The following is a 23887-nucleotide window of genomic DNA, read 5'->3' as shown; positions in this document are numbered from 1 at the left end:
GGAAGAACAGAGTCTATGCACGCTGCAGCACACTTCAGCTTGAGAGAGCTTACGAGTACTCTGGTGACAGCATACACATGAGAATAGAGAAGAACTAAGGACAGAGCCCCATGAGGACACAGCTGAGCAAGTACAGCAACAAGAGAGTGGGAAAGATCACAGTTAACACCATTCTGAATGCTAACTGTTGCAGATTTCTAACCTGTGTGAGCCAGGTTTCTAATCTGGACGTCACTTATGAGAGAGGACGTGGAAAGCACATTTCCTGATGGTAAGGCTATAGAAGGGAGGAAAGGTGAGATGACTACTGAGTTTACAGTCTTCTATCAGCTTCAACAGGTATGCACTCATCACTTAGAATGTGCCAAGAACTCTAATAGCAATCGTCAGATCAGTGAACAGAGATAAACTCCCTGTTTCAAAGGGGCTTATATTCTCATGGAATACAACAGAAGAGAAACAGATCCGGTGGCAAAGAATGGCAAAGAATATAATACAGAAAACCAAGCAAATAAGCCAGGACACAGAATACTGAGGTGGGAATCAAAGAGAAGGACCTCACACACATCGGGAATGAGACGGGGAAGACGACGAGATGAGAGGGCAAAGTTCACACTGCTAACAAAAAACAGTAGGTTGGGTGTAGTGGGCACACCGGCATCTCAGTACGGCCAAGCCTAAGGCATGAGAATTGAAAATTTCAGGCCAGCATAAGACACAAGCAAACCCTGGCTCAAAACAGTAATAATAATATCACCAATGAACAGTCATGTAATATAATAACCTGTGGTCTCAGTCCTGAGACACTGCTATACACACATCACTCTTCTTTTTGAGACTGGGTTTCATGAAGCACAGGCTAACCTTGAACTCATTATGTAACCTTGAACTTCTGATCCTCTTGCCTCTACTTACCAAGTGGTACATGCCTGAACACTGAGCACCATGACAAGCAAGCATGCCAACTGAGCCATATCCCTAGCCCATAACTTTCTTAATAACCTTGATTAGAAGACAGTATCATCCTTATACAAACAGGGAAAATTGAGTCTACAAATAAATATTAAATGTCAAAATTGTTCAGAATAAGCAGTGAGAAGCCATACCTACATGCCTTTGTGATTTTGTGCCCTCGATCAAGATACACTAATTTTTTAAAAAAGTTTAAAGATGTCTCTTGTAAACCTATATGGAGCTTGAACTGTGGTTAAAACAAAGCCTGACATCTTTAGAAAATTTCTGGCACATAGTAAAAGCTAAGTACACATTTACATGACTGAGGAGTCACTGAGATGTAGACCAGGCTGGAAGCCCATAAAAAAAGCAAGGCTGCCCGGGAGTGGTGGCGCATGCCTTTAATCACAGCACTTGGGAGGCAGAGGCAGGTGGATTTCTAAGTTCCAGGCCAGCCTGGTCTACAGAATTCCAGGACATCTAGGGATATACAGAGAAACCCTGTCTCGAAAAAGAAAAAGAAAAAGAAAAGAAAAGCAAGGCTGATGTCACAAAGAGATGTGAACTGTAGAGTGGCAGCCAGACACAGTGGTTAGTCAGTGCAATCAGGACAGCAGGGGAGGTCATTAGAAAACAAGGGAAATGGAGGGAAAGGGGAAACAAGCCATTCTTCTGTCTCATCTCTTAAATGTAGTTCAAGGATCCAGCTGACACCTGCAGACTGTGGTCTCTGCTTTTTCCTCCCTAATGCCCTAGACCCTTTACTGCCTACAAGAACTATTTGTAATTTTCCACATGTAATAATATTTTTGCTCATTCTATTTTATTCACTCATCCCATTCCTTTCCAGCCTATCCACCTGCCTGAGAAGTTCTCACTCATGCTTCATACCTCAGCCAGCTCCTACCTCTTCAGCCCCCTCACAGATGTCAGCGCCCGTCCTGTGCTCACAGCTCTGCTGCCTGCGGACCATTCTAGCTTACCCCTCAACAATGATCCCAACCTGCACCCATTGCTCATGAGACCCTGAACTTTGGGAACAGTGATGCTGTCTTTTCATCTCTGTATCCATCCTTGCCTCTGTGCCTGATATAAAGTAATAAAGAGCCAGTAACGGACAGGTGGCCATGGACCACTCACAGCAGCAGCAGAACAGCTTTTAAAGTTACCTTCTTCCTGGGTCTCAGCTTCTCTCTCCACTCCTTTAGCTCTTGGCTGTGCTCCTCATCTAACTCCTTCAGTTTCTGAGTCTCATGTTCAACCAACAGGTGGCATTTTTCATTCTGAAAATAAAGTTGGTATTAAATTTTTTTCAGATCAATGGAGCAATTTTTCTCCCTGAGAAAGGGTCTCTCTGTAGCCTGCCTCTGCCTCCCAAGTACTGAGAGCACTTTTTAACACACAATTTTCTTTCAAAGTAGCAAATTATTTGCTAAACACCATGCTATTATGAAAGTTCAAATTCTCCTTTAAAAACTGAGTGCCAAAAGTTGTGAAATAGTCTGTTTTGTAAGTGTATAAATACCTTCATTTTTTGAAAGTTTATATCTTCTCGCAAAAATACTAAATACCATACAAAGCTGCTAATATAATATATAAAAAAGAACTTAAGTAGAAATACTTTAGGCCTTTGCTTTTCGAGTTAGTAAAAGGTTTGGAATTGGTAAGTATTCTATTCCAGTAAATTAACCGAGTATCAAAATGACCTCTTTCTCTCTGGAAGTGTAAGCATTCCGGGCATTCACTACATGGACTAGTATGCGCGCAATATGAACTCCAAAGATCGTTCTCTAAGTCTAAATCAGCACGTGACTACTGAACAAAGATTTCCAAATGTTTACTTTTTTCACAAAAAACAAAATCAAAACAACAACAACAACAACAAAAGCCATATCCTTTTAAATGGGAAAAAAATAAATTCAGAATCTTAAAATAAAATGCCGTCACTTAATACTAGAAGGCATATTTAACAACACTTTCAAAGACTATTTGGCCTCACAGTTTACATGCACCTTGGCTATATGAAGTAACAAGGTCTACAGTACTGCACAGCTCTTCTTGTGGGTCTATAGGGGCAGCACAAGCTTTCCAGTCTTGCCCTTTCATAAGCAACACATTCAAACTTTACTGACTTTCTCCACATTAGCCATCAGCAGCCACATGTGTGCCTAGCCCCTGCATGTCCTGTTGTCAGGCTCCTGAAACTAACCTGCAGCTGGTGCAGTTCTCGAACGTTGGCTTCACACTGCAACTGAAGATCCCGCATCTGGCTTTCATGTTTTTGATGCTGAGCCATTCTCTCATTTTTCTGTCTCTTTTCTTCTTGTATAGCAAACTATAAATAAGAAAAACAAAGCAATAATTGAGGTAGGAAGCAGTGTAATGTCTATGTACTCTAGAGAGGCAATGTATGAATTTAACAAAGCCTGAAAGAGAACGTGAAAGCTGTGCGCTACTCTGTAACTCAAGCCTGAGGCCTGTATGACAGGTACAGGGAGAGGGACAGCCTTCTGACTTCAAGCCTCTGTGTCCAACTGCTTAATGACTTCAGCAGCAGAAGGTCATCTGTGGCTGTCCAAGTGTCACAGGACAGACATGTTTCTGACTGCAAAAGCTGTCCAAGTTATCTCATTCCCGTGCTCTAAGACCTGTTGTGAGAGATCACACTTTGCCCTCTATGGTCCCAAATACGGAAGACCATAATGTGCACCCTGTCCCGTCCCAGAAAGTTAAACCACAATCCTAAGGTGAGACTAAATGTCTAAGCCCAATTATGAGTACTTTTAAAGGTCATCTAAATGTGTTAAACCCTGAAAAAGAAAATCATCTGTTTAAACACCTGTTTAATTTTTTCACGGTCCTGGTCTGGTGTGGCTGTTGAGTTAATCCTCAAACTCTTTTTAAACATGGCCATACGTGTCTTGGCTTCACTTCTTTGAATCTTAGGCAGTCTCGCTCGTTCCTGAGTCTGTCTGTTTTTCAATTCTTCAATAAGTCGTTGATTGTAACGCTGCATTTGTTCTGTTTCCTGAGAAGGATTTAAACAGATGTAAACAGTGCAGCAATAACTAACTCTCAGAACCCACAGCATGTTCTGAGACAGCATTGATAACATCATCCTCTCTCACTGCATAATGAGCAACAAAATACTAGGCAAAAATAATTTATAAGAAAAGTTATTAGATGACAGCAGTGTTACAACAAAACTTTTTTCCCAATTTCAGAAAAGACATGCAGGTTTGAATATGCTTGACCCAGGGAGTGGCACTATTAGGAGGCTGTTGGAGGAAATGTGTCACTGTAGGTGTGGGCTTTAAGACCCTCCTCCAAGCTGACTTTGGAACAAAAGGTGGAACTCTAACCTCTGACCTGTGAACCAACCCCAAGTAAATGTTGTTCTTTATAAGAGTTGCCTTGATCATGGTGTCTCTTCATAGCAATAAAATCCTAACTAAGACAAGAAGTTACTTTAAAATGCTTTAATCACAACTGTAATCAGGGAGGGAGATTCGCAAAAAGATTATAATTTATAAGGTCTTTAAACTATTATATAATCAACAAAAAAGTCATCAAAATAAAGCATAATCAATTACTCAGAACACAATGAAACTTAGGGTAAAGACAGAAATAAAGCTAAGAATCCATCCTCTAAGAAATTAAACTTCACAATGAAATAATTTTAAAGTACAATGCACAAAGAAACAAAGGAAGGTCCCTTCTGTTCACCTTCTCATGGCGTTTTAGCAGTTGATGTCTCTGCATGAAATACTGATCTTTAAGCTGCTGTTTAAGCAGCTGGTGCTTTTCTTGTAAATGTCGCTCTTCAAGCTCCCAAATCGCAGCTTCTCGAGCTACAAGGAAGTAGTTTTCAAAATGTCACTCGGTTCTTTTAACTAATGTCCAAATCTCTTCATTTCAGTATTTAAAGTATTTTATATATACTAACTTATACACACAAATTGATATTCTAAGGTATAAAGAAAATATTACCAATATAAAATAGCATTTATTATCACTTTTTATTTTGTTTTAATGTCCTAAACTAAGAATGTCCTACCAAGAATGCCAAAATCCCACCTTAAAAAGAAAGAAAAAACAAAACTAATCTATTAGGAGGAATAAGGGCTTAAAATTCCATCTTATCTTCTCCTCATTTGATTGATAGATAGATAGATAGATAGATAGATAGATAGATTACATCAGTAATTATAAGGCATAGTGAGTATATAAAATTATTCAAATAAATTTTTAGCATTATCCAAAAGGAATACTTTTTGTTTGGTTGTTTGCCTTTTGTTGGTTGGTTGGTTGGTTGGTTTGGAGAGGGTTTATTTTTGAGGTGCTGAGATGAGCCAGGCCCTTAAATCCGGGGTACCATGTATACACTAAGTCCATATGCTACCACTGAGCTACATCCCAGGTCATGTTATAAGAATACCTTCATAGATACTTGTACTATATTTCATGAGAGCGTCTCGCGTCTAACTTTCCAGCACTCGAGCCTCTGCAGCGTTCTGGAGGCACTGTTCTGTGCACACACTGTGGACCCCACATACCTCTCATGAGCTGCTGCTTGTTATTCAGGCACTCTCTCTCAATATTGGCCAACTCTGCCTTCTGCTGCTGGATAATCTTCTTCAGAGAGCCATCTAACTCTTGTTGTTGCTTCTGAACAAATTCCTGTTCCTAATAGACATGGTCAAGCGTCTGTTAATATAGAGCTACTGAATTAAACATTCAATTATCAATGTATTAGTTATGAATTTGGTTATATATTAGTGGTTAGTGACATTTCTTTCTTCTTCTCTTTTGAGGAACAGTAATGGAGACTGACCCAGGCCTTGTGCATGTCAGGCAAGTACTCTGGCACTGAAATACATACATATATACATACATACGTACGTACATGTGTGTGTATGTGTGTGTATGTGTGTGTGTGTGTGTGTGTGTGTGTGTGTATAAAACCTTACAAGATTTCTAGGTAAAGTTTATGAAGCTGGTGGGATTAAAATAAAATCACTAAAATTATATTGTTTAGATTCAACACAAACATATTAGTTATCCAACACTAATCTAGAAAGTACTAGAATGTACAACATTCTAAATTCACTATTAAAAATGATATACATAAAAAGTGAACATCCCATTCAAAATTAAAAGGCTCTATTTCATTAACAGCTTTGGGAAAATATCAAAATTACAGCTTCTGAAGCTGAATGTTTGCTACACTCTAGTAGAGTGGAACAAGAGTAAGAAAGAAGTTCCTCTTAAGAATGGAGGCAGCGAAGAAACACAGATTACCACAACCTTTAACCCTATTTTTCTAAGAAATAAAACAAGGAAGAAATCCCACAGCTGCACTAACAGAGGAGGGCAGTGTTTATCACCTGTGCCTAAAAGGAGCAAGCTGATTAAGGCTTAGTCGAAACAATGCATGGCTGGAGAGCTATAAAGTAGAGGTAGGGGGGTAAGAGACACCTCGGAACCTACAAGCAAAACTCTTAACAATAAAGGAATTCTACCAAAGCATTTGAGACTCACTAATTCTCTCAATAACTATTTACTGAATGCCTACCACTTGCCAAATTTATGCTTTAAAAAAAAAAAAGTCTGGATCTATGCCCCTTCAGCAATAATAAAAAATGATGTCTAATGCAAAGAATACACAAATAAAAACTGTGGGTTTACATTTTAGGACTGAAACAATACTTAATCCATAATCCTTTTCTCATGCATCCAGGAAACAAGTCCCAGCTCTATTTCAGAACTAATCTTCGGTACTTAGACAGAGTAGGACAAGATCCGGATCACTGCCAGCCCGATCCTTAAGGCACACAGGCTGGCAGAGCTCCTCCCAAGAGCTGGCTGATGGCATTGCCTCTGGAGTTGGTCATTTCAGGCTGTTGTGAGGGAGTAATGTGGAGTTCCAAATGTTACCGCCATTTCATCTGCAGTATTATATATGTTTTATTATAAATCTAAACACACAGTAGCAGAAAGACAGACGAGTGAACTGTCTCTATAAAACACAATTAGCTACTTGACCATAGCGACCTATGTAACTCTCATAGCATAAAAGCTTCCATTTATGTCATCATCTAGAATAAAGACCTTTGGGTTTCACTAGAGATATGAGATCTGCATGCCACTACTAAGTAAGCAGTCATAGCAACAACAAAGCTACTCAAGCTCCTTCTTTTCCTACAGCAATTACTTGTATTAAAATACCGTTTCCTTCAACCTCTGATGCAAATGTCTACATGCAAACCTGCTCAGTAAATGTTTAACCTGGAAGTACAGTGAGCAGTTTCTATTGGTTTAGATTTTACCACTGGGTTGCATAATAGATTTGTAAAATATCTGCATCAACAGCTTAACTAGTATACATGTCAACTTTACATTTAGACTTAGAAGTCAGCTATCAAACCATAGACCCATGCAATAAACATGTGAAAACAAAAAGGTAAGCAAAGGCCATGCTGTCAAGTGCATGTCGGCTGGTGCAAAGGCCACTATGAGTACATGTCAGCTTGTCTATGCAGGGTGGCCATGCTGCTGTACTCGAGATCTGGATTACACACGGTGGAAGCTCAATTCAAAGAGAACTTTCTTGAGGTATTTAGTACAGTGCTAGGTACAGGTTGACTCAGTACATGCCAGGCCCTGTGCCAGGTACAATGTAATTAAAATCAATAAAAACAGCCTTCAAAGTGCACAAAGCCATTGGTTCCAAGTGCCAATAATCTTGAATCATTAGTCTTTTATGGCAGTGTCACATTAAAAGAATTTTTTTTTAGATTTATTTACTTTACATATATGTGTGTTTTGCCTACAAGTACACACATGCACAATGTGCATGCTTGGTACCCTTGGAGGTCAGTACAGACATTTGGATCCTCTAGACCTGGAGTTACAGATGACTGTGAGCTGTTTCTTGGAGACTAGGCAACAGAGCCTGGATGCTCTGAAAGAGCAGGAAGTGCTCTTAACTAGTAAGCCATCTCTCCAGCCCAAGTGGCAAACTTTTGAAGGTTCAAAACTAACCACAGGAAAATTAAAGCTGGAGACAAAGGGTTCAGAAACTAACAGTGAATGACTGGAAGGACTCTGTAAAGAAGAGTAATGGTTAAGATGGCCATCCAGTGGCGGCAGAACAGGTCCTGTGCTGCCCCAGAAGACAAAATAAGGACCAGCAAGTCCAAGTCAAGGTAGACAGTGCTAAAGTGCCATGGAGGAGTGCTTCCTGACCTGAGTTAGCAAGAAATCAGGTTGACTCACAGCTGACTGAGCAAGCAGACAATACAGACCAGACACTAGACAAATATTTTACATTTTTAAAGGCTAAACATTACCTGAAAAAGCCCCTTAGACAGAAATTAATATACTTCTTTACTTCAAATAAATATATTCAACTTTAATATTGATGCCCATTCATTAAACTTATCAACTTCAAAATACATTTGTAGTGCAATTTGTAACTAGAAATTGCTCTTAGGAACAAGAACTAAGAGAAATTTCCCATTCTAAAATGTCTACCTTTAAAAAGCCTTTATGAGCTTAATCAGTAGAATTCACAAGAACTAAATTAAAAACAAAAGAACCCAAGCTAAGAAAGCCAAAGTCATTTCTAACAATGGCCTAATAAACTCTGAAGCCAATGGCCTTTAAAAGTACAAGCTCAAACTCTGATTTCTGTATTCTGATACAGTAATTTTGTATCAGTTAGCCAATTTTAAGTATTAAAACTACAGCTTTGTGCCTAAAAACTATCAGAAAAAGATTATGACAAATTAAACTATTTGTATAAAATTTAATTACTTACTTAACAAACTTACTCAGAAATGGTAATGATCAGAAAAGAAATTATAAATCATAATTTCTTGCTTTGAAAAGTATCTGCCAATTTTTTTAATCTAATTTGGGAATGAGGAAAACAGAAATAGCTGAAATCAAGCTGTATTCTACCTACTCCAGTTGTACATACCAAACATTGCAAACAAAAGTTAACATGTTATATTAGCTAGCCTTTCCTAGGGCAACTGTGAGAAAGAATACAGTTTGGAATTTCAAACTTAATTTCAAACTACAGTAATAAGAGGACTACAATATTTATTATTATTGAGAATTTGAATAAATGGAGACAAGTTACATAGAAGTAAAATCACTACTTTTACCGTGGCTTTTCTGACCATATCCATAATTAAGACATCTAAATTACATACACAATCAAAATGTCACTTCACACAAAGATAAAAATCTAGTCACAGCATTCACCTTCTCACATGTGCAAAGTTTATACAATTCTACCAGGAAGGGACTTTACTTTTCTTAAAAATCATGACAATTTCAAGTTAAAATTCTGTGGTGGGAGGGCAGAAAAACACAGCCCTCCACTGCAAGCGTTCTGCATCCAGCTCTGCTGCTGAGGCCACAGACCATTTGTCTGCAGCAGATCGCTAATCTGTGCCCGCATTCTGCATCTGGATAAAGGACACACTCCATCCCTCCATGAGGACCAGATGGGAACTCTCAGCATCACTGTTCACACAAAGTTTGTGCCAGACTATTATTACTGTTATTACTGGCATCCACTTTCAGTGTTCTACATTTCAGTCAATGAAGATAACAATGAAAGGCACATGTGAGTCAAGGAAAGCACAAGTAAGAGAAGGCACCTCCCACAGCACGCGGACTTACGTCCTGCATTTGGGCGTTGAACACTGCACAAGATGACAACTGAAAAGACTGAATCATGACCTGAGCAACACCCTGTGGATCAGAATACAACGCACCTCCCAGGTGAGAATACAGGTATCTGAATGGCTTTGTGTAAATGGAAAGAATGTACAAATGTTGACCTTTAGGCCTAGTCAACTAACAGAGGGACCTATTACCCATCTATAAAATAAAAGATGAGAACTAGGTCAGTAATTTCCAAACTCTAATGTGCTACTCATTTACTCATTGTAAATCAGTAGACTTCCTTTTTAAAAGTTTGTCCATATAGATGACTGATTAAAAGACAGAAAGACAGATGATAAAGATAGATACATAATTAATAGATACATGATAGATAGGAGAGTTAATAGATAAATGATAGATACATGGTTGGTAGATAGATAGATAGATGGATAGATAGATAGATAGATAGATAGATGGATAATAGATAAATAGATAGACAGGCTTATAAATCAGATTAAAAGTGGTGTTCTTAGGCCTGCAAGCCAACTTGAGTAGGTACAGCACCTGCTTAGGCTCCATATGACAACTCTCAAAAAATGTTATCCTCTAAATACAAATAAATGAAATATGAAAGAAACAAAGGGAGGAAAGGAGAGAGAAGAAAGGGGGGAGGGAAAGGGTGGGACAAAGAATAGAAAAATCCTTCTCTTCAGTCCACAGGGAAGTGGCCCTGAGCCCTGCAGCCCTTGCCTTTGAGTAAAGGCTCCTGTGAGAAGTATAAAGCCTCTGGACTAGGTGTCAAATATGGTGTCAGTCATGGCTATACAGCCGTGACTTAAAACAGACTGCAAAATTACTAGGTTTTAATACATTTATCAGAGAAATAAATATATTTGAAATGCTATATTCTAAACACTAAATTTACAGAAAGAATATACCAACTATTTTATCTTTCATGGGAAAACATAACCCAGCCCCCTAAATTACATTAAGTCATTAAAAAAGGTAAACTAAAATTAAAGTATAGGATCACTCAATTCATTCAACAATAAATTCTTATTCTCAACTCTTACCATTGATCTACTTATAGAACTAAAATAATCTGTTTTGTCCTTTTTAAAGCAAAACTATATTGCTCTTACTTAGCTTGAAATCTCAACTAACCAGAAGTGTACGTGTAGCCAGCGAGGATTCCTTTTTCACGTTGTTCACAAAAAACACCCAATAAATACAAAAGCAGATAGCTAAGCACGTGGGCCAGGCAGAGTGGGAAGCCCACAGGCTGTGTGGCGGGTGGTCACTGTATGAGCCTGGAGCTGAGGCTGTCTGGATGAGCCAGTGCGTGGGTCACTGTGCCTTCCAGGGCTTCCTCCTCACCTCTCAGACAGGGCGATGCGCACTGTGAGACTGCAGCATCACAGTAAGTCTTAGGTACAGCAAACCCTCTATCTGTCACCATAGCCTTCAACTAGTCACCCCACACCCGGACAAGACAAACTGCCTTGATGGCCTAGAAAAATATTAGTTACATTCACCTGAGTTTATTAAAATTGTAAATTTTAGGATCATAGTTCCCTTTTTTTCCATAGTATTAAAATATTATCAGCTTTGAAATGACAACAGGTAAACAGTAGTTTTAAAAAATCCTTACTGCAAACGCATGTGCGCGCGCGCGCACACACACACACACACACACACACACACACACACACACTCAGTCACTCACACTTTAATAGCAGTCTATGCCATGGTCTCTAATGGACTTTTGTTACTTATGTTTCCTTCTAAGGTCCTATAAAGTCCGAAAGTTTAAAAATCATTTGTTATCACATAAAACCATATTAAGAGAATAATATATTGAGGTAACATGGAAATTCTGTTAAAATATTCATTTATTTGGTTAATTCTTCCATCTTGTAAAAAAATATCTTGTTCACTTAACTGTTAGATTCTAAACCAAAAATAAATATACTAAAAATGTTTTTAAGGTTGATTATGTTGTTGATCTTTTTAAAAGGATCTTTTAAAACGCATGTGTACGCGCGCGCGCACACACACACACACACACACACACAATAAAATTTAGTATATTTATGTTTGATCTACCATTTAATAATAGAATTTATCATTTTTATTCTAAATGGTTTTCTAATAGTCATTCTTTTTCTAAGCATGGGGTTATATATTACCCTCCAATTCTCTCCTAAAGGTCTTCTAGCAAGCACTGGAACCGCTACTTAAAACCAAGCACTCCCATCATGATCAAATCAGCACACAGTACGCATCACCCTAATGCATTCATTTCTTTTATCTATAATCAAGTTTCTAAACATTTCAGTTACTTTCATATTAGCAAATTAAAGGTCACCAAGTATAAATTCAACATACTTTAAAAAAAAAAAGATGCTGGGTATCAATAGGCAGGGAAAAGTTCCACATTAAATAATAATTACAGCTAAAATCTCCTGTTTCAACCATGGTTTGCTGAGCCAAGAGAAAAGGCTGCTTTCTGGTTTTAGTAGCATGAAGCTGCTGCGGTTACCTGAGCATGCTGGCTCTGCGCAAGCTCCTCTCTCCTGCGCTTCATGAGCTCTTTTCTCAGCTCTTTGGGTGCTCTCTCCACTTCATTTATAACCTATAGTACATAAGCATGCAGGAGGTGGGGAAATGATACTTTCCCACAGAAGACATGTGTATGTGAGCAGAAAGCTACAGATCAAAGTTAAAGTTGTTAAAAAGATTCCTTCACCATGCATTAGCAGAAGTATTAGTTGGTGGGAAAGAACAATACAGAGCATGCTTAATCTTGATGCAGAAAGGCAGTACAGCACAAAAAGGTCACTCCTTGCCTGACTGTCCCCTCGCATTCATCAGTGAAGGAGTGCTCACAGCACGATGGCTGACATACGGTGACAGATGCAAAAATTACAAATGCACCTGCCCACGGTTAGGACTCTAAACACATGAAAGCTAATGTCATTTATAAAGTGCAAACTTTACAACTGACTTCACAATACCAAAGGAGAGTTCTAGATGATCCACTTCATGACACCAGGGACGAAAGGGACGAAACAAGTGGAACTTCAAATCAACGAACATTAAAATGTTTCCATAAAATATACCATTTCATACATGGTATGACAAAATGCATATAGCTGACAACTTTTTGTAGAATTAGATAACATTCTCTTTGCTGAAAACTGAAACCAAGCTGGTCAGCTTTAAAATCAGTAGCATGAGGAATCTTAAAGTTTAGTAAACTATGATTTGTTACACTAAACAAAATGTATTTTTAAATGAAGCATATTTTTTAATTCCTTCTTTTTTCAACAGCCTAAATGTGAATTTCACCCACCAAAAGCTCTATAGTTCACCTCTGAAAAACAAGCATGTGTTTACAAGTAAAAGCACCAAAAGAGCCCAGATTCCAAATCACCACATGCCACTGGCGCCCGAGAAAGAGACTGATTGTGATTTAACAGTGTCCTTAAAGTTCCCAACAGTAATTCTTCATGAAACCAAATCACCAATCAAAGCAAGAGACTCCCAAATTGCAAGAAGTTTAGCAATAAGGAAAAAATACACAATAAGATTATTCAATATATAAATATAACACGATCTCATAACTAGTTAACACCCTAAATTCAAAATAATAACAGTAACTACAAACTTATTCATCTAGAATTAAATCTTTTAATGTGACACAAAGATTAGCCTCTCAACAAATGACCCAGGGTTTTTTTTTTTAATTAACAAAGATTTTTATCATGGTATATATGAAGCAACTCTATGTAAAACATATCAACAATAAAAACAACCTTTTAGGAATGCTAACTACAGCAAATAAAGCTATACTAGCATGCACATTGACCTAAGGAAAGCATCAAGTACTTGCTATGAGTGCTCACTTCTACCTTAAGATTTAATAACATGATGTTCAGTTTTCTTCTTAATTAATGCTAAAGTCAGATGCTAAAATCTTAGTAACTGAGACATGTAACAAAAGTGAAAATGCATTTCCTAGTTTGGTTATTTTCTTCCAACCCTAAAAGAACTGATCATAATTATTTCCCCTGGGGTATTTATATCCTAAAAATGTAAATCCTTCAAATGTACCAAAGATGTAAAACAAATCATAAAATTATTTCTAAAAATTGCTTGGCTGTATTTTATTTTAATCTAGGAACAAAAAGACAACACATAGAAAGCCTTTTCACCAGCTGATGGCAGTCAGTTCATAACAACATGCGAGCAGCTCAGGAAAGCCAAACCTTTTTATAATTACATAATTTTTTCCCAAAGGTATAATAAGAGATGCTATTTTGAATATCAACTATTCAATTTTTGCTTGGCAAAATGTCTAAAAAAAAAATCAATAAACCTATTGGGGAAAAAATTCAAATGTCAAGTAAACTGTACATGATAATTTTGGCTGCTACCAGTAAATACCAATGAGGGTAAGTTCTCTTGAAAGGGTATTTCTAAAGAAGGCCCTAAATATTGCATTAATAAGAGGGGATGGCAGAAGGAAATACAGCTTGGACTGTATTTGAAGACTTAGTCCAGAGTTAAGCGAGACAGGCACCAACACCTCTTTTATTCCTATTTTCTTGGCAGCAGATGAGGCTAATATCTGACCAGTAACTGCCAGCCTAGAACTGTTGGGAAGACAGAACAAAGGAACAAATAAATGAGTACTACTCTGTCCCCCTATTATTCCTAAATCCTTCGTCTGTGATTTGCATTTTAAAAAGCGGCTGTGGTAGTTAACAACAGTGGCTAACTTACCTCCTTCTTGCGGTTTCTTAGCATATTCTGGAACTTGGACAGCTCCTTCTCCTGCTCTCCTTTGATGCGCTTGGCTTCATCTCTCAGGCGGTTAGTGTGTTCTTGTTCTAGCCGTTCAATTGTCTGTTTCTGCTGCTTTTCTAGATTCTCAATTTCTTGGTCATATTGTCGCTTCTTACTCTGTAAAACAATGCAATCTATTCAAACACTGTAAAATTTTGAATATAGAAATACTTATTATAAAGTATGGATGGAAAGAAGGAAAAAAGGAAGGAAGGAAGGAAGGAAGGAAAGAAGGGAGAGAGGGAAGGAGGGAGGGAGGAAGAGAGGGAAAAAGGGAGGGAGGGAGGCAGGTAGGTAGTTGAAGCCAGGCATGACAGTACATGCCTGCAATTCTAGCACTTGAAAAATGGTGGCAGGAATGAACACTATATACTGAGACACTGTCTCACAAAATAAACACAAAACAAAAAAACCCTCAAAAATCAAAGAAACCGAAAAACAAAACATTTTGCAAAAATCTATGCAGGAAAAAGATATAATTTCTAAAATTATGGAAAACAGAATAAAAGGACCATGAAAGCACTGGGTGAGAACATCTCTCATTATTTTCTCAGGACCCTGTTGTGGTGACCAAACATAAAATCAACAACACACCATAGTCCTCAATAGTTATTATAAGACTGCAAACAAAGCATTGTAATTTAAACTTCAATATTATTCTAAATGAAGTTTTTTCTTCTAACACACATTAAGCTAGATGTTCAATCTATGGTTACTGAGATTTTGTACCATGTTCCTAAATTCTGTTCCCAACTGTGGACACAGAGAACTGAAGGCCTCAGCAACAAGTACACAGCACATCACAGCAGCAGCGACAAGGCCATGAAGGCTTAACTGTACAGCGAAGAAAGTACATTTTGAAAAACCACAAACAAGTTCTACTCTCAGCTGGAGCTAGGTTGCCTTAAAACTTTAGAATCCAGAAAACTTGGACAGTGTCTCAATGATAAAGGTATAAGAAAGGGTTTTCTGAGTAGAACTCCATCTGCCCAAGAATTAAGGCCAACAACTGATGTAAGTAGGGCTTCATGAAACTAAAAAGCTTCTAAATAGCTAAAGATACAGCTGAAAAGGAAATGCACAGAATGGGAGAGAACCTTCGCCAGCTCTGACTCTGACAGAGGATTTAGTATCCAGAATACACAACTCAAAAACAAATAGGCAAAACAACCAACAACCCATTCAAAACCGAGGTCTGGGCCTAAACAGAGACTTCTCAAAAGAAGACACAGTATTTCAATAAATGTTCACTGTCCCTAGCAATTGGAGAATTACAAATCAAAATACCCTAATCAGAATGGCAAAGACCAATGGGATAACTGACAGCAGATGCTGGAAGGGATGTGGGGAAAGGAGAACGCTCATTCACTGTGGGTGGGATTGCGAACAGCTGCAGCTGCTATGGAAACTAGTGTGGAGAATCCTCAAGCTAAAATCAATCTCCCATATGACTAAGCTAGACCACTCTTTGGCAGATTCTTGCTACCTACCTGACAGATCTTACCCACAGATATTTGCTCAGCCATGCTCACTGCTGCCCTATTCACAACAGCTAGGAAATGGAATCATTCTAATGTCCTTCAACTGAGGAGTGAATAATGAAAATGTGATGCATACACACTATGGAATATTATGCAGCAGTTAAGAAAAATGAAGCCCTGGAATCTGCAGGCAAATGGATAGAAAAAGGATTATATTGAGTTAAGCCAGTCCCAGAAAGACAAGTATCACATATGCTCTTTCATGACAGCTCTTAATTCAAATCTTTATATTTGACTCTATAACCTGGAGCAATTACAGAAGCCAGGAAAGTAGCAAAGGGGCCTGGGGAGGGGAGTACAATAGAGAAGAGAATAGTAGGGCAGTGGGGTGAATGTGATTTGAAGAGGAAATGGGAGAAATGGGGCAGTGGGAAGTAGGACAAAGGTCAGTATGTAAGAAGGAGGGTACAGTAAGAACATCTGAAAAAGTCATAAGAAACCTTTATTACCTATTTAGCTAAAATTATACATATATCTAAGTCAATGTATATGTGTATTTGTGTATGTCTCTCTCTCTGTATGTATATATGTATGTATAACCTAAATAAAATTTTCCCACCCGGGCTGAGAATGTGCACCCCTAAAAGCCACAGACTATCTCACAAACACCCCAACAGCAGGCATTTGAAGCCCCCTTATGAGCTGTTGGTCAGGAGAGTCCAAGAAACTCCCAAAATGCTACAGATTATTGCTGTTGCCTTTGGCTGCCTCGCAGAGTCTGAAGGTAAGTCTCTATTGCTGAAGACACCAAGCGTTTCATACACAAGCCCCCAGAGATCCACGCTGAAACCTGGAAACCTCCCACAAAGGGAGTAGCTTTCATGGCACCAGAGAATTCCACGCAAGCTTCGTGTCCTAGCCAGCTGTGACACTTATGACACATAGCCAGCATGGCATGATAACCATATGGACACTTATATCTTGGTGGTGACCAACATCTCTATAATTGGACTCAACAAGAAGGAAATCATGCCTGGCACTAGAAACCTAGTCAACTAACCTAGAGTCAGAGATCTTGGGGGAGGACCTACAACCATCACTTTACAAAACCAGCATAATCCTGACTACATTTTAATACTTATCTTTATACCTACAGACAAGTGTAGCTTTTACCCCTCAGCAGCAACAAACAAACATCATCTCTTTGCAACAGATAGAAATTACCACAGAAAATGACAACAAACTAAAATGCACAGAACAAGTGATCATCTGGCGCCATCCCCACCTGACCCATCCACACACAAGCCCTGCACCCGAGGCTCAGGTGGAGGAGACTAGGAAAGAGGGGGAAAGACCGTAAGGGCCAGAGGAACAGGATATCTGCTATGAGACTGAGTCTCTCAGAAATGTCAGGAACACTACACCCATGAATAAAGAACTACAGTCCGCCAAGGAATGCTCTCAGTGGAAAACATGGCCTTCCCAGGGGTAAGACCTCCAACTGATTATGTGATACCAAGCGGTCAGCCCTGAAATCATATTAACATATAAGCAACATTATACAAACTGGGCATGTTGTATTTGTAAATTCAGGAATACACACAAACTAGAATTAAAGAAAAAGAGGTCTGAGACCATGAATTTAAAAAGTGAGGAGAGTACAAGGGAGGAGTTGGAGAGAAGAAAGGAAAAAGGGAAATTATATAATAATATTTAATTTCAAAATAGTTTTAAAAGAACCCACAAAATCCTAAGATTATAAGCTGAAAGATAGAACCCTGAAGAGGCACTCAGTAACAGAGATCTCTAAAAATTTGGTAAACAATCTGCCAGGCTCCTAATGCTAATTTTTCATGACAGATTGCAAATGAAACTCGGTATACCGTAAATCAGTAGGAAGGCAGGGATTGGATATCCCTTTCAAGAAGTTTTTGTTTTCTAAAAATACCTCAGAAAACAGAGGCCTGAGTAATCAATCATAAAAGCAGGAAAATCTCTTCCTCAGAGATGAGTGTCTGCAGCTATTCTAGGAGTGTCTCAAATACACTCGGTCTCATTCCCGGGCATCACAGCACAGATTCTAAGGCCTCACCAGCATCTCCTGCTCAAAGCGCCTGAAGATCTGTTCACGCTGTTGCTGCAGTTTCCCATTGAGTTGCTGCTGGGCTCTCTGCTCTTCCTTCTGAAGAAACCTTAGCTCTCGAAGTTCCTGACGCCTGACAAAGTATGACAGAAAGAAGCAAATTACACTTTGGAGTAATACTTTAAATAAAAGCTTTAACTGTAGGATTTTAAACCAAAAACAAATTTTCAAATAATCTAAAATTAACCAAGAATTTACTGGTTTGTCTATTCTTCAGTTTACAGAAACAGCAGAAAGGTTAAAACTCGTGTTAATTATATATTGTTTCTCTACTTACCTGAGAAACCGCAATTCTTCGGTTTTAGAGTCACTGTCTGTAACTATCTTCGACGTTGTTACACTCACTTCTACACCATCAACAATAAATTTGCGTGTTTTCTTCAATGTTTTCTTCTGTCTTCTTGTCTCCTGAGTGATATTTCATTTGAGGTTAGGTTTTGTATAACTATCACCCATGAAAGATATCTTCCTCTTTAAAAATGACAATGTCTCAACAGCCATGAATACTGCATATAAAAAGCAGTAGGAATCATCTGTACGACAGTTATATCATCTTACACCTAAATTGAGAATTCATATTCAACTTTGCAGATGAAAAAAAAATTTTTTTTTCAGTGAAACTGGGCATTCTGGGCATGTGCAAAACTTTTATGACTGCATAATTAGGCAAAACAATAATAAAATTTCATACAAATAAACAGGATGACTTTTCATCTTTCACTTAGTGGGTTCTCACCCCTACAGGGAGACAATTACTTTGTTTACTGAGGTGGGGGTGTGGAAAACCAAGCCCAGCACTCAGGAGTTTGATGAGAGGTTGGAGGACTCCATACAAGACTCTGGAAAGAGACAAGAAACATAGGGAGGGAATGAAAGAAAAAAAAAACTGTGAAAGAAGGGGAAGAGAAAGGGAAAGAGAACAGAGGGAAAGGAGGGAACCAAAAGGGAAAGAGAGAAAAGGAGTGCCAAAAACAGAAAATGGAAGAAAAGGCACGAAACTGAAAATGTGTCAGAATTCAGGTTTGCCTCCGGCCACCTCTCACTTCTCCATCCTCCAGCTCTAGGGCCTCGTGTTCCCCTCCAAACAGCAGCAGCCCCAGCATTCCTCTAACACTCACATGCTTTAAATATATGTACATGGGCAACGCGCGCGCACACACACACACACACACACACACACACACATGCATGCATGCACGCGCACACACTCACTCACTCACTCTTCCGTAACCTATACATTCCATATTTCTCCAGCTTCTACAATAAGATGTATGCAGTAAGCATCTCTTAGTTCTCACAGAAGTAGTTCCGGTGGAAGAGAACCAACCACTCCCCTAAGTTTCCCCCTGGCCTCAGATGCTCTTTATGGCATACAAGCACACACACACCCATAAACATTCAAAGTAACGAATACAATGCATTTTAAAAAAAATACTACCTTTTGCTACATATCCTGATCCTCTGGAGCCTGACTAAACTGACTAAAACTGCACTCAGACATGTGCACGAGAAACTATCCTGTTTAAACGAGAAGCTGTCCTGTCCTGTTTACATCACTTGCAAAAATGACTAGGCACAACCAAAAAATCTGAAGATTATTCCCAGAATTTCCCTCTCCAATTCTTTTTGATTGCCTATGACCCCAAAAGAATGCACAGAGTCAGTATTACACTGGTATAACAGTGTTTTAAGGTAGCAATGAACTAGAAATTGCCAAAATAACAAAGCAAAACCAAACAAGGCCCCAGACACGCTTACCTGCAAAGACACTGAGCCACTGTCCTTAGTTTTGCTTAGGAAGCTAGAGATGGATAAGTTCAGGTCACTACTGCTGTTCTCCGCAGTGGACCCAGTCCCTGAGTCGGTGTCATTTCCCTTTTCATTTTCAGACTCTGGTGGCAGTATGGTTTCAGGTTTTGGCAAAGCACCCGTTTCTCCTTTCTTTTCTGTGTTTTCAGAATTAACATTAATACTGGGTATTGAGACAGGGGGAGGCTCGCTGGGCTGCACGGCTGCAGGAGCTTGGGGCTCTGCTTTAACTGGCACTTCCTGTGCCTTTTCGTTTCTCTCCAAATCTACCTCAGCAGACGCCGCCTCACCTTCACTCCCGAGAGCCCGTGCCTCAGCACTGGTGACTACAAGTCTCTCTAGCTCCTCAATGCTATTGGACTCGCTGACCTGCTCAACATCACCTGTCTCTGCTTCCTCCAGGGCTGGCCGTGTGGTCTCTGAGGTGCTGGTTAACTGTCCCTCAGCTTCGCACACTGCAGACTGTTGCTCTGGCTGCTTATCCTCAACTGTCTCTCCACTAGGAGGCTCTTCCTCAGCACCACCAACCTCAGGGCCCTCTGTGGGCTTCTCTGTGAGTATCTGGGTAGGCTCCAGGGCTTCTTCTCCACCCCCACTCTGTGCATCCTTACTGTGCTCAGCAGCCTTCTGAGTATCATCTAGAGCCTCGTCTATTCCCACCTCTCTGCTTCTATCACTGATTACAACTTTCTGAGTTGTATCATCTTCTCCCAGTTTCTCTTGGGTTTCTTCCTTTGTAAACCCAACATCATTGTCAATTGCCAGAGAGTCTGCTTCTTTTTCTCCAGTCTCTTGAGAAACTAAGTCTACTGTTTGAATGTGTGTATCTTTAATTTCTTCAGATTGTGTAAGTTTATTCTCAAGTATCTCTTGGTTTTCTTTATTTCTGTCTTCCTCTGGTTTTAGACAATCAGTGTTCGTTTCTAAAGTTACTCTGTTCTCCTCATTTCCTTCACTGACTGAATGAACATCCACGGTTTGCTGGACTTCTGTAGCTGGTAGATTGTCCAGCTTGGGTCTTTTCTTCTCTCTCCCATGCTCATGGATTCCTACTGTTTGGTCATTTACTTCAGCCACGGTTTCTAAGTTAACATCATCTGCATGTTCATCAATACCCTCCACAGCCTTCTCAGGCCCATCAGTAGTAGGTTTCTCATTAAGAATTTTGTTGCTAAATTTATCCCCAGAAGTACTCTGTTCTGTTTTTTCTGACACAGATTCTAAAATACAAGCATTTTGTGAAAGTTTATCTTCTTCAGAGCTGGCAATGCTGAGGTCAGAGGAGGCGCGTTTATTTGCAGGTATTGGCTACAAAAGATTTTATACATCATTAGTACTAAAACGAGCTCAAGACAGTCATCCAAATCATGGCTTATATATTTATACTCAGATGATATTTCTAATAGCTATGTTCTATAAAACTTGAGGTTATAAAAATAACTTTGAGGGGCTGGAGAGATGGCTCAGCGGTTAAGAGCACTGACTGCTCTTCCAGAGGTCCTGAGTTCAGATCCCAGAAACCATATGGTGGCTCACAACCATCTGCCATGGGCTCTGATACCCTCCTCTGGTGTGTCTGAAGACAGCAACAGTGTGCTCATATACATAAAATAAATAAATAAATCTTTAAAAAAAAGTAACTTTGAAAAGTAACCATCTTCAATAATGAATATTATGAAAATATGTGAGAAAGGAAACCTTGTTACTAGTGTCACTTCTAACTGAAAGTTGTGCACTGTACCCTCAGATCCATCTGCAACGACATCTCAAAACCCGCCTCTAAAACTCCCCCAACGCCACTCCTAATGACACTGACCAAAGCATTCTCTGTTTCCTCATCATCATCTTCTTCTTTGCCATCTTCAACTTCTTCTGTCACTTCAGCCTTTGCCTCAGCAATTAGCTCTCGGACAGGCTTGTTGGAATCCACGGTGACAAAGGGATGCTGTAAAAAACATGCTCAATGAGAACTGAAATGCTTGTCAATTTTAAATACATAAAAAGATCCTATGGTTAAAAAAAAAAGATCCTTCTGTGTCGAAAACTATGACATATAGATATAAAAAACATATACAACTTCAAACATTATACCTGGAACAAAAATGAAGAAGACGGGAGTGAGCAAAATTAAAGATTGCCTGAGCTGGATTTTATTTTGTTTTGTATAATGATTTTTTATTTTTTAAAACCACTATTATTTAGTTAGTGTGTGTGTACATGAAAGGGTCAGATTTTCAAGACCATGTGGTCCTGGAGATCACAGGTTTGGTTGCAGGTATCTGTACTGAGCTATCTTGCAGACCTCTATGTTTTGTTTTGTTTTGTTGTTTTGTTTCTCTAATTTGAAGGAATTTTGTCAATAATTAAAACAACTTGTTATGGCTGAGTAGAAGATACATTTGGCTTTTCTATGTTTGAAAGTTTCATTAACAATTTTTTTAAGACTTATTTATTTGTCTTATGTATGTGAGTACACTGTCACTGTCTTCAGACAAACCAGAAGACGGCACCAGATTCCATTAAAGATGGTTGTGAGCCACCATGTGGTTGCTGGGAATTGAACTCTGGACCCCTGGAAGAGCAGTCAGTGATCCTAACCTCTGAGCAATCTCTCCAGCCCATCATTACAATCTTTAAATTAAGATTTAAAGCAAGTTTAAAGTTTAGGCATCATTTTCTTAAAAGTAACTAAAAGAGGCCAGTAAGCTGACTCTGTGGGTTAACATGCTGGCTGCCAAACCAGCAACCTGAGTCCAAGCATCAGCACACACACTGAAGGACAACCATCATCTCTGTGCTCTCTGCTCATAACAGTGTCTGTGTGACGGCTACTCTTAGTTGTCAACATCTGGAATTAGCTAAAATCCAAGCTGGTGGGTATACTTGTGAGGAATTTTTCTTGATCAAAGCAACTGTAATGGGGCCCACCCTAAATCCCACCTTGTGCAGTAGAAGATCCACCCTGAACCTGGGCAACTCTTCCTCCTGCAGCCTAGATAAGGGACAGGGACAGGAAGCTGTGCCTTACTCTTCGCCTGCTCCCTCTCACTCTTGTTGGCAAATCCATTCCTTCCCTGGCATTGGAGCCTACTTCTTTGGAATCCCATCACACACTGAAGACCAGCTGAGACTCCAGCCTTACAGACTAAACAACTATTGGATTCTTAAACTTTCCAATGGGAGGCAGCCTTTGTTAAAATAGTCATCCATAACGGGTAATTCACTATAATAAAACCTGTTTGCATACATAGACATTAATTCTATCGATTCTGCTATCGGTTCTGTCTCTAGGGAACCCTAGCTAATAGTCTAAGTTAAGATCTTCAAATACAGGCACAATGAAATCCTGGGAAATGTGTTTAGGGACATAAAGATATACTTGTTAAAACAGAGCAAGTCCATTTTCCCTATATCCTACTTCCAGATAAACAGGTCAGCTTAATCTACCACAACACTGGCATTACACAACACACATCCTTACAGCACTGCCTGAGATTTGGTATTCTGTTTATCTCTAATATTATGAGACAATATAATAACTCACTTTTATTTCAAATATAAGGAACAGGCCCTACTTTAAATAAAATCAAATTATCTAACCATCTTCCATTAGATAGATAGATAGATAGATAGATAGATAGATAGATAGATAGATAGATAGAGAGTGTGTGTGTGTGTGTGTGTGTGTGTGTGTGTGGTGTTCACTTATGTGCAGCACACATGTTCATGCAGAGGCTAGGACAACCTCAGGTGTCATTCTTCCTTGGGCATCATTTACCATTTTTTTTTTTTTTTTTTTGAGACAGATCTCTCACTGACCTGGGGTTTGCCAATTTGGTTTACACTGGATGGCCAACATAACCAGGAATGGACCTACCTCTGCTTTCTCAGCACTGGGATTAAAAGCACGTACCATCACACCTGGCTTTTTACATGGATTCTAGGGATATAGTAAAGGTCTCCATGT

General features: G+C 39.1%; 1 protein-coding gene across 3 annotated transcripts in view; it reads right to left on the bottom strand.

The window, feature by feature from the left end:
• Slk (STE20 like kinase) overlaps window positions 1–23887 on the bottom strand; it is a 58472-nt gene that overhangs the window by 4201 nt on the left and 30384 nt on the right. For 2 of the 3 annotated variants that reach the window (XM_031390617.1, XM_031390619.1), the window contains exons 8-18: window positions 21737–21865; window positions 19870–21228; window positions 18389–18519; window positions 18061–18184; window positions 14425–14604; window positions 12179–12271; window positions 5511–5640; window positions 4681–4805; window positions 3794–3982; window positions 3164–3289; window positions 2124–2237 (exon numbers count right to left, since the gene is read on the bottom strand). In XM_031390617.1, the coding sequence (XP_031246477.1) occupies window positions 2124–2237; window positions 3164–3289; window positions 3794–3982; window positions 4681–4805; window positions 5511–5640; window positions 12179–12271; window positions 14425–14604; window positions 18061–18184; window positions 18389–18519; window positions 19870–21228; window positions 21737–21865 (2700 nt within the window). The remainder of the gene's footprint in view (window positions 1–2123; window positions 2238–3163; window positions 3290–3793; window positions 3983–4680; window positions 4806–5510; window positions 5641–12178; window positions 12272–14424; window positions 14605–18060; window positions 18185–18388; window positions 18520–19869; window positions 21229–21736; window positions 21866–23887) is intronic. The other variant, XM_031390618.1, reaches the window with a different exon arrangement.

The sequence above is a fragment of the Mastomys coucha genome, unplaced genomic scaffold (genome assembly GCF_008632895.1).
Source record: "Mastomys coucha isolate ucsf_1 unplaced genomic scaffold, UCSF_Mcou_1 pScaffold21, whole genome shotgun sequence".
In the NCBI taxonomy this organism is placed as follows: domain Eukaryota; kingdom Metazoa; phylum Chordata; class Mammalia; order Rodentia; family Muridae; genus Mastomys; species Mastomys coucha.
This window is presented reverse-complemented; position numbering and strand designations above follow the sequence as displayed.